At 44.4% G+C, this 10,972-nt stretch overlaps 1 protein-coding gene across 1 annotated transcript; it reads left to right on the forward strand.

Moving 5' to 3' along the window:
- The first annotated feature begins 3,563 nt into the window (after window positions 1-3,563).
- On the forward strand, window positions 3,564-10,887 carry LOC113024499 (uncharacterized). The gene is made up of 3 exons (XM_026171646.2): window positions 3,564-5,047; window positions 5,476-6,867; window positions 8,855-10,887. The coding sequence occupies exons 2-3, from the start codon at window positions 5,993-5,995 to the stop codon at window positions 9,846-9,848; spliced, it is 1,869 nt and encodes a 622-aa protein (XP_026027431.2). The 5' UTR covers window positions 3,564-5,047; window positions 5,476-5,992; the 3' UTR covers window positions 9,849-10,887.
- The last annotated feature ends 85 nt before the right edge of the window (window positions 10,888-10,972 follow it).

The following is a 10,972-nucleotide window of genomic DNA, read 5'->3' on the forward strand; positions in this document are numbered from 1 at the left end:
TGCGTCAGATGAGGTCAAAAGCCATCATCCTGGATTTAAAGTTAAATTTATCATCTTTGTTCTTCGCACACGCCAAAGAAAATGTGTTGCTTGGCCCACATTAAAAGTGTGAGAAGGGGCAATTTTGCCATCAGCCATGAACTCCATGTTTAAAAATGGACGGGAGATGCAACCTGTCGACCTGTTACCAAATAAATTAGTCCACTGTGGAGAGACTGACAGCAGTGTGTGCATGAATTTCAGCCTTTGATAAAAATGTTTTGTGACAGGCAATTATTAATTCACCGAATAGAAGAAGCCAAGTGCTCAAGGTCCATGGCATTTTAACATAACATTCCAATTTAATTAGATAGAAAAATGGACATTTATTCCTCATGCGAGCTCCTATTTAGCAGGACAGGCTATTCTTCCCAGGTCTTGTGCATTGCTGCAGTCACCTCAGAGATCTCTGAGCTCAGTGATTATCAGTGTTAACGGAGACAAGGTGCGATAGGGTCAGTAACACTAGCCTCTCCAATTATTCTGTCCTATTTGATTAATTTGCATAATTTTCCTTCAGCGGTTGTGACCAGCATGTAACTGGTCTGCATGTTATAAAATGCTCTGAGTATACAAAGGGACTGCATGATGAGCAACTGTATGGCCCTGTTTGCAGACAGTAAGCACAGCAAACAGTATAGAGCAGGAGTCGGCAACCTGCGGCTCCGGAGCCGCGTGCGGCTCTTTAGTCCTTATACTGCGGCTCTATGTGGTTTGGGAAAATAAATTACAAGTATTTAGCTGACGTGTATTTTTTTTGTATTAGTTCTTTTTAAACTTGTAGTTCTAAATTGAAACATTATTGTGATATTGAAATATAAAAATAAAATTATATTTTATTATTTTTCGTCGCTCAAAATAAGCGTCACACTCGCAGAAGCCGGTGTACCCGCCGAAATGCCAGCATTTATCGAGACTTTCAACCCCAGGTAGGCCAATTATGGATCTTCGGATCCACATTATGTCAGCAGCTCCATCGCGAACTATGTTAAAAACAAACACGGCTCCCGCGTCACAGATGACAGCTTACAGTCCTGCGTAAAGATGAAAGTGACTTCACTGTGCGCAGAGGTTCAGGAGCAGAAGGCCCATTGTAAACATATCACGGCAGACCTGACGATGTTTCCATGAACACGCTTTTCGGCATCTCTTTATTGACCACTTTTCACACACGGTTGCTGTGCGCATACAGCCGGCTGTAGCTTTTCAGCTCACAGCCCGACAACACAACAGCAAAGAGAGCACAGACTTTAAGGCGGCGAGGCGTGATTGCGGGTGCAGCTCAGGTGCGTACGCCTCCCCTGCAGCGGCGCTGCAGACCAAGCCCCGCCACACACATTTACCATGTAAAATAAATATAAGTAAATAAATAAATATTTATGCAGAATTTTGCGAATATTTATTTTTCATTTTTTTAGCAGCATAGTGCTTTTTTCCAATTGATTTTTTTAAAAGTCAGGTCAAGGCTCCAAAAGTCCAAAGGCGATATAAGGCTGGCGGCTCTCAACGGTTTTTCTTTGCTACATGGATCATTTTAGTTCAGCTGGGTGTCTTTTCTTTTATTATATTTCTTTAAGAGTTCAAAATGTGTTCATTACATAAATAAAATGTAACTTTCTCTGTAGCACTTCATGGATTTCATGAGCAACACACTTTAGTTGTTCACACAAAGCATAAAGGTAGAATAAACAATATATACAGTGTTATCTTCATTTTAGATGTCCCAGTGTTTTCTTTTTCGTGGAAACTGGGTCCAAATGGCTCTTTGGGTGTTAAAGGTTGCTGACCCCTGGTATAGGGCCTGAAATGCAGACGCACTTGGTGGCCAACAGAGGGCAAAACCTCTGGTTTCAAAAGAAAAGTAAGACAAGTCAGAAAGTTGCCCTGCTGCTGACGTGATTTATCACCTCAGTAAGCACTCTTCTGATGACTTTATGGTATCTTTCAAGTCTTATTTAATGCAGCACAACATTAAGTTTATAATTTATTGTCCCACTCAGAGAGAAACAAACAATAAAAAACACTATATGTTTGGGATTGGCTCCCTTATGTCTGACAAATCGCTGCTGTGCAAGCCAACGGGTGATGCAATGGCACAGCAGCATGTTTTTTATGCTGTCTATATTTGAAAAAAAGCATGAAATTGTGGGCGACCGTGGCTCAGGGGGGTTGGGAAGTGCATTTGTAACCGGAAGGTCGCCGGTTCGATCCCTGGGCTCTCTGTCCTGGTCATTGTGTCCTTGGGCAAGACACTTCACCCTACCGCCTACTGGTGTTGGCCAGAGGGGCCGATGGCACGATATGGCAGCCTTGCTTCTGTCAGTCTGCCCCAGGGCAGCTGTGGCTACTGTAGCTTGCCTCCACCAGTGTGTGAATGTGAGAGTGAATGAATAGTAGAACTGTAAAGTGCTTTGGGCGCCTTGAAAAGCGCTATATAAATCCAATCCATTATTAATAATTAAATCTCAGCATATTTTTTATATTATAAAATTTCTTTCATAGTTATTGGAAAGGTTCCAGGTGATGGGCTCGTGAAGCTGGTTGAGAGAACGGAGTTCGAAAGCTGTCACCAAAGCCAAAGTAGGCTATGAACAAACTTGACATTAAAATATACTGCTCAAAAAAATTCAAGGAACACTATTTTAATCAGAGCACTGCATCAAGTCAATTCCACCACTGGGTTGTTGATGTGTTGAGTTAAGTAGCAGAAGGGGTTTTAATCAGTTTCAGCTGCTTTGGTGTCAGTGTCACAACTGGTACCATGAGGCGATACCTGGGCCCTACAGAGGTTGCACAGATAGTCCAACTCCTCTGGGATGGCACATCAATACATGTTGTTACCAGAAGGTTTGTTGTGTCTCAAGCTCAGTCTTACGGAGGAGATTCCAGGAAGTTGGCAGTTACTCTAGGAGAGCTGGACAGGCTGTAGAAGGTCCTTAACCCATCAGCTGGACACATGGAACAGCTTGAGCACAGCCAGAGTTTCAAAAGGACCTCTAGCAGGTGTAACAGTTTCTGACCAAATATTAAGAAACAGACTTTTTGAGTTCAGCATGACCAGCGCTACGTCAGTGATGGTCTGGGGAGGCATATCCATGGAGGGACGCACAGACCTCTACAGGCTAGGCCAGGGGTGGGCAATCTCAGTTCATGAGGGCCGGTGTCCCTGCAGGTTTCAGATGTGTCCTCGAACCAACACAGCTGATTTAAATGGCTAAATTAGCTCCTCAACATGTCCTGAAGTTCTCCAGAGGCCTGGTAACGAACTAATCATGTGATTCAGGTGTGTTGACCCAAGGTGAGATCTAAAACCTGCAGGGACACCGGCCCTCGTGGACTGAGATTGCCCACCCCTGGGCTAGGCAACAGCCTCATTTGGTGAAACTATCAGGCAGTTCCTGGAGGATGAAGGAATTGATACCATTGACTGGCCCCCATGCTCACCTCACCTAAATCCACCTCTGGGACATTATGTTCTTGTCTATCTGTTGCAATCTGTTTGTACCTTGGACTATCCAGGAGCTCCGGGAGTGATGTCCTGGCCCACATCTGGCAGGAGATCCCCCAGGACACCATGCACCTTGTCATTTGGAGTACGCCCCGATGTTGTCAAGCATGCATAAAACCACGCGGGGACCATACAAACTACTGAGTACTATTTTGAGTTGTTGCAATGCAATTTGGATTAAATAGACTAGTCAGCAGCGTGGTTTGAATTCAGCCCTCTGTAGGGTGATCATTTTCATTTCCATCAAACGATGTGGCGACTTACTGAGATCTGATGTGTTTTGAACATCTTCCTTTAATCTTTTAGCGGTGTCTTTGAGTTGCTCTTTTTTATGAATTCCATGTACAATAATTATTGGTTTTGGTTTCTTCAGTGATGCTCTGAAAGGTAGCTGGGTAATAATAAGGGAATAATAACGAAAAGACCGTAAACAAGTAGCTATATCCTGTGTTTTGGTTAGTACTCCATTTATGTTGATTGAACATAACCGTGGACTCCTTCAGTTTCAGGCGCTGTTCTTAAACAAAAACATGTGATGTTTCTTTGATCATACAATACGCTTCTAATTGAATCAGAAGTGACCAACACACAGGATAATTTTCAGTATCCATATAGCTACAAGCTCTGCCTGCTGCATGTATATTCTCAAACACGGGTGCTGGGGAACTGGGCTAACATCTGCTTTGCCAGTATTTGATTTTATCCCTGTAGCAGGCAATAAATCTGACCCTGCCATTTATCATTAACCCGTTTGTTTCCAGGGGAACGTGGTTACTATAGCTGGGCAGATTACGGATATATATAGGATCTAAACACTGAGCTTTTTCACTCATTCAGTCAAAATCCGTAGCTGCTGCCAGAGCGATGGCAGAACTGTAAGCTACAAGTCACTAAGCCATTTGGCTCCTGTAATCAATCAGAAGACAGAATTGAGTTTACCTCTGTTTGTGTGTGTCAAGAGAAGAGGCAAATGTCAATTTTATGGGTTGTAACTGAAACACAGAGTGCCCTCACTTTAGCACACAGGAGCCTGTGGAGTGAAGTGAGACACTTTTTGATTGATTATAGGGTTTCATAAGTGCCATAGGTGCAGTGTGATTGAGTACGAGGCGGTGTATGCGTGTGTATGTGTGTGTGTGTGTCGGGCAGCAGCTGCTCGCTCCCTGACTCTTTATCCCTTCCTCTCACATATTCAGTCCTGCAGTGGCGGATGGGCTCGGTGCTCCCGCCTGCAGGAGCGCAGACATCTGAGCTCGTTAGTGTTAAAGAAAAGCTGACGGAAACACAAAGAGCTCTCCAAACAACAAAGCACGCTGTCGCTTTGGGACTGAAAGAGGGATTTTACAGCGCACATACCAGTTGTCAGCGATCCAGGAGCAACTTTGCTACTGTCTTTTTTTTTTTTTTTGCGTGCGCGTGTGTGTGTTGCAGATCTTCAGTATCTGGCTGCCTCTTTAACATCCTCAGGCTTTCAGCATCAAGATGATCCGCATATGCACAGTCAGTAAAACTCTCTGGGTCAGCTCTTTGTATTTATATTGTCATTATTTTACAAACTGCTATCTCATTTTTCCACCTTTTAACTATTTATGGTTTTTGTATGTCTTTTAACAGAAGCGGTTGCTTTGATTTCTAGGTGACGTGGTTATGTGGACTCTGTCTTTGTTCATAGCCTAGATGATTTTTTTTTTCTAGGGGCACTTTAGGAAAGTAAAAAACTAACATTATTATTTTTTCTTATTCTTAATGAGGTTGTTGTAACTAAAAACAAATGACAGCAAATATTGACATACTTACTTAGGTCATTAAATGTGTGTCAGTGGTTTTCTGTCCAGGAATGTGTGATTTGCTGTTGCCAGTTCTGTGTAGCTGTTAATACAGCTACAGGTGAAAACAGCCTCTGATATCTGCCCGGTTTCTCTAAACAGATGGGACTGCATCACTATGACGGACTACAGGTGCGAGGAGGACGAGAGCGTGAGGCAGACGGGGGGTGGTTTGTATGAGTTTTCCCTTCCTTGAAGGTGAAAAAGACTGTTAATGTCTGGTGGTGGATTATCAGGTTCAGACAGCCACTCCCTCGAGGAACGAATGTACCACACGTTACATAAGAACTGCACTGGGACCAGTGTTGAACAGCGTCATGACTCCAGCTGACTCATAGGATGTGGCATAAGATGGGAAACCAAGGTTTTCATCTCTCTAAAGAGATTTTTGTCCACGCGCTTCAGAAGGACCTGCAGAACTCAAGGCAAGACTGTGGAACCTGATGTGACGTTTTTGATGAGGATTTCTCTCCTTTTTGGATTTTAATAATGTATGTTTTTGGCTTGTACTTTTTCGTCTGTCAGAATGGATTTTAACATGGACCAAGGTAAACCCACCCAGTAAGCCATCCAGCTGAGAGATTTCCATATTTCTCTACTGCTTCCACTGGGAAACAGCATGGATCCTTCCCGTGACCAGCTGTCGGACTGGAGCTCAGTTGAGCCCACCTTCACCACACAGTTGCAGCACGACAGCGCTCAGCAAAAACTCAACCACAGCTACAGCTTCCACAGCGCTCTAAATCTGCCCGCCACCTTCATCCCCCCGACTGGCTCTCTTCATCAGCCTCTGCCCTCTAAGCTGCCCACCGCTGTTGTTCCGTACTCCTCCCTCATCGCCTTCCCTTTCTTGTCCACCACCTCCTCCTCAGCCATCAGGCAAACATCATATTCCTCTTTCGATTTATCCTTCACCAACTTTTCCTCGAATGATTTGGCAGACCTGGAGAGCATGCTGCTCTGGACCCTCCACGAGCCCAGCACCATTGCTTTGACTGTAATGTACAGCCTGTCATTCATTTTGGGATTCGTTGGCAATTTGATGTCCCTTCGAGTCCTCACCAGCCGGCGCAGTCGGCAGCTAGCTGGCGTGAGTGCTACACGCAGTCTCCTAGTAAACTTGGCGGTGTGCGACCTGGCTGTGGTGTGCGTGTGCATGCCCATCACCTTGGGAAGCCAGATCTACACCGCCTGGGTGTACGGTGACCTCTTGTGTCGAGCGGTGCCCTTCACGCAGGCTGTCTCGGTCTCGGCCAGCGTGTTAACGCTGACGGTGATCAGCGTCAACCGTTACTACAGCGTTCGATCGCCGCTCCGAGCTCGTACCATGTTCACCCGCCGCCGGATCTTGGCAACTGTTGCTGTGGTGTGGACGGTGTCCTCGATGATGTGCGCTCCCATCGCAGTGATGAACCGGCGTCGAGAGATCAGCTTTGAGACTTTCACCATCTTGGTCTGTCAGGAGGAGTGGCCTCAGCATCGTCTCAAACAGGGGTAAGTAATCAGCCTGCAGATCGTAGCAGAGTCCAATGACCTAGTTTGTATTACAAGATTAAGTTCAGTTCAGCCGTGAACGACACAAATGGAAATGCAGTCTGAGGTTCCTGACACAAACCCTCAGCCCTGAGTGCTGTTGGGCTACGCTTTTGTTGGATGTCCACCGCTTGTGGGGTTTTTTAACCCTCCAGCTCTGCTGCCAGGAATGAATGTTTAATTGAGCTCATCAGATTGGAGGAGGCATCACAGATGGCTCCTATTGGCTGTTCAGACTAGCTTTGTGAGTAATTTGTAATTTGAGGCAAAACAGTTTCTACACCCATGCTTGTTGTTAAAGGTTGCTATCCCTTGCCAGGAGTCCTATATTTATATGCAGGGAGCCACTTATCATGCAGAGGTGTCTGAAGAGTCAAATTGACAATTTCAACATGCTCGAAAGAGTCCAACTTCTTTTCTTCTTCTTCTTTGTTTTGTTTCCATTAATCATAGGTTGCCGAGTAGCTCAAAATGACTTCTGTTGTGTGCACTCTCCACTAGGGCTGTTCGATATAACGATATATATCGGATGACGATATAAAAACATCTAATGTTTCATTTTACGCTATTGTTTGTTTCGTGGTGTCAAAATAAACCGTTTACAGCAATATTTTTTCATCGTTTTGATGGTCACTGTAGTGGCTATATTAATTTCTTAAAGTTCTTTCTTTCTCTTATACTTAATATAACCACACTACGGACGGACAAGCGCCTGTTTTTATGCGTTGTGGTTAGCAACAACGACGGTAAAACCATCGCGTGTCCGCTTGTTTATGTTCCACATAAACCTTTCACAATAAAGCTCAAGATCCTGTTGAGACTTTTCAAAATAAACTGAATCACGTGAAAGAGTATGCAGAGTATTTACGGATGAGAAGTTAAAAAAAAAGCCGCCAGGTGCTAAAAAAGAAACCTTAGACTCAAATGTTAGAACAGGGTTTTCCCCGCAGCACGCCGTGTAATGAATACTCACAAAGAAAACATGTCTAAAAATGTATCGTTTCATGCATCGGTTAAAACACTCGACTCCAGCTACATGACCTGCAGCTGGAAACACTTCACGCAAGTCGAGCTGCCAGAATTTACAGAAAATGTTACATTTTTGTGATTTATATCGTTATCGGACGATAGAATTCTTATATCGGGATATGAGATTTTGGTCATATCGCACAGCCCTACTCTCCACTTTCATTTTAGCTTTGTAGCCATTGTGGCGACATTCATTGTCTGTGAATCCATTTAGCAGAGGTGATGATTATCTAACAATACCATTAACACTTTTCAGTTCTAAGACAATAATGCTGGTTTTAATCCTGCAATATTTATCCTTGTCCAACGTCTGTGAAAACAGGAATAAGTTGAACAGTTTTGAGAACAATCCTCTGTTTTCCTGACAGAGGATTGTGATCGTGGCTCAAGAGTTGGGCGTTTGTCTTGTAATCGGAAGGTTGCCGGTTCGAGCCCCGGCTCCGACAGTCTCGGTCGTTGTGTCCTTGGGCAAGACACTTCACCCATTGCCTACTGGTGGTGGTCAGAGGGCCCGGTGGCGCCAGTGTCTGGCAGCCTCGCCTCTGTCAGTGCGCCCCAGGGTGGCTGTGGCTACACCAGTGGCTTGCCATCACCAGTGTGTGAATGGGTGGATGACTGTGTATAGTGTAAAGCGCTTTGGGGTCCTTAGGACCAAGTAAAGCGCTATACAAATACAGGCCATTTACCATCTATACTTGCACTGCAATAGATATAACTTTGAAATGTTGCTGCAATAAAAATATATCTTTCTCAATAGCTCCATTTGGAGGGTGCCAATGCGATACAAAATGTGAATGTTAGAATTCCACCACATAAACTGCACATAAAACTGCTGCTATGTATTTTAGGGTTTCAGAAAAGATTGAAATTACCATCTCATTGTTAATGTTTTCACTTCTTCACTTCACTTCCTCTGCAGATACAACGTGCTGCTGTTTGTGATGCTCTACTGTTTGCCAGTGACCTTTAACCTCACCATAGGATTCCTCACGGGCAGGCGGCTATGGGGAGGAAAGAAATCCACTTTCGCTGATCTCGATCCCCGAAGCCAAGCTCTTCACACCTCACGCCTTAAGATGCGTCAGAAGATTGCCAAGATGGTCGTGTGTCTAGTGCTTCTATTTGCAGTGTCCTGGCTGCCGCTCTACTTGGCCGACCTTTGGATTGACTGCGAGCAAAGGCCATCGTCTTGGCTCCTGCAGACAAGACCGTTTGCCCAGTGGCTAGGCCTGACAAACTCCAGCCTTAATCCGATCTGCTACTGTTTCATCGGAGACCTGTACCGCTCAGCAAAGGTCATAAGGACACGATACTACCAAAAGGTTGCCGCTCTTTTCAACTCCTCATCATTCTCCAGCTCAGTTACAGTGGTGCCTCCTGCAGCAGGGATAACTGACAGCAAAGTGTCGTCTGCTGAGCGCCGCCCTATCGCTGCTGCAGTGGCGGCGTCTGCATCCATGGTTACAATACCGAGGCTCTTGAACTTGGCGAGAGTCCAGGGCCTGGGGCAGAAGGTCAGAGACAGTTCAGACAGCCGAGCGGGCTCCGACCACAGCATCTCAGACTGGTGTCGGTCCAGTCCCAGCGTGTGCGACAGCTCCTTGTTACCCTGCCAGCTCCACGGCCTCCAGCACACCATACAAAAAGCAGACTTCCTGCCAACACGGAGACACTCTCTAAATGAGAAAGCTGGACCGTTACCTTTAGGAATCAGTCCTGTGGAAATAGACGTGCTACCTCCGAGGAGGCATTCGGGGGATAGAGTGTATAGTATGTCAGCTGATAAGAGAGACATCATTACTTTGGGCAAAGCTGCTTTCTGTTATGCTGGGCAGCACAGGAGCAAAACACCACAAACCTACTCTCTGGTTGGGGACACGGAGGATGAAACAACGGATATGACCAGCCTATGAAAACTGCAGTTTATCTGATGTATTGCTTCCTTTTCTCCTGCAGGCAGTATAAACACGCACACCGCTCCCAAGTTAAAGTTTGCAGTTAACATTGTATAATAATCCATGGCAAGAGTCAGTCGTTGCTTTTAGGATAAAGTGACCTGCTCTGTACTCTCTCCTTCTTTTCATGTGTAGAAGCCTCTCCGTGTCATCTGGAGCACATGGGACCCAAGAGTTGAATTTGCAACAATAAGTTCTTTTATTTTTTTAAAGCATGTGGAGGCAGGAGCAATGGACTGATCAACGTAAGGCAACAGCCAGAGATTTATTTAGCCCGGGGTGAGAAAACTGGTTATCATTAAGAAGGATAAATTATGGAGCGTGCCATTACATGCAAGTGATATCATAGTTACAACAGCTTCTATCATTTGCATAAGACAATAACGCAGCAGGAGGTAAAGTGTCATGTGTCTCTGCTTTTCTTTGTTTTTGCTAATGGCTTTGATTGTATTTTGTGCTCACGGGTCATGTGGGAACAAACTGTATTATACACAGACTGTCTGCGAGAGTTTCTGACAGGTCTTCACTGAATAATGTTGCCATTAATGTCTGTTTTGCAATGTTAAATCAAGTCGAGAAAGATTTCAGGAAGGAGGAGCCACATACATTAAAGCTCTTTTTATCTAATTCAGCGTGAATCTTGGGAAGTATTATTAAACATGAACTTTTGCAAAGGGCATTGCTCTGCACACGTTTTTGCTTCATGCATTTACATAACTAAGTTGGCTGTAACCAAAGAATGGCTTTTATGTGAATATAATATAAATGTAATATAACACTGAATAAAACAGCTCTTCATTTTCTGGAGCCTTAAAAGGATGGACTGACCGGAAAGTGCAAGAAAAAAATTATGCCCGTGAACCTCCATGTGTACTGAACAATAGAGCTGTTTTTAAGGAATGTAGACTGAGAAGGTGAATCTGTATACAGTAAATTCCCACCGTTAAGGAAAGTAAGGAGGCAGTCCCTAGTAAAAATACAAAACAAAACAAAAAAACTACTTAATTTTATTTTCTTGTGAGCTGAACAATAAAGAAGTAAAAAAGTAGAGAATTACTAAGGTTGTGTAAAAGGAAGAATTC

This window comes from Astatotilapia calliptera, chromosome 6 (genome assembly GCF_964374335.1).
Source record: "Astatotilapia calliptera chromosome 6, fAstCal68.1, whole genome shotgun sequence".
Classification (NCBI taxonomy): domain Eukaryota; kingdom Metazoa; phylum Chordata; class Actinopteri; order Cichliformes; family Cichlidae; genus Astatotilapia; species Astatotilapia calliptera.

Excerpts from the sequence above, each read along its gene's own strand:
- LOC113024499 (XM_026171646.2), top strand. The coding sequence starts at position 5,993 with ATGGATCCTTCCCGTGACCAGCTGTCGGACTGGAGCTCAGTTGAGCCC. Across the intron at positions 6,868-8,854 it reads CAGCATCGTCTCAAACAGGG|ATACAACGTGCTGCTGTTTG; the intron begins GTAAGTAATCAG and ends CTTCCTCTGCAG.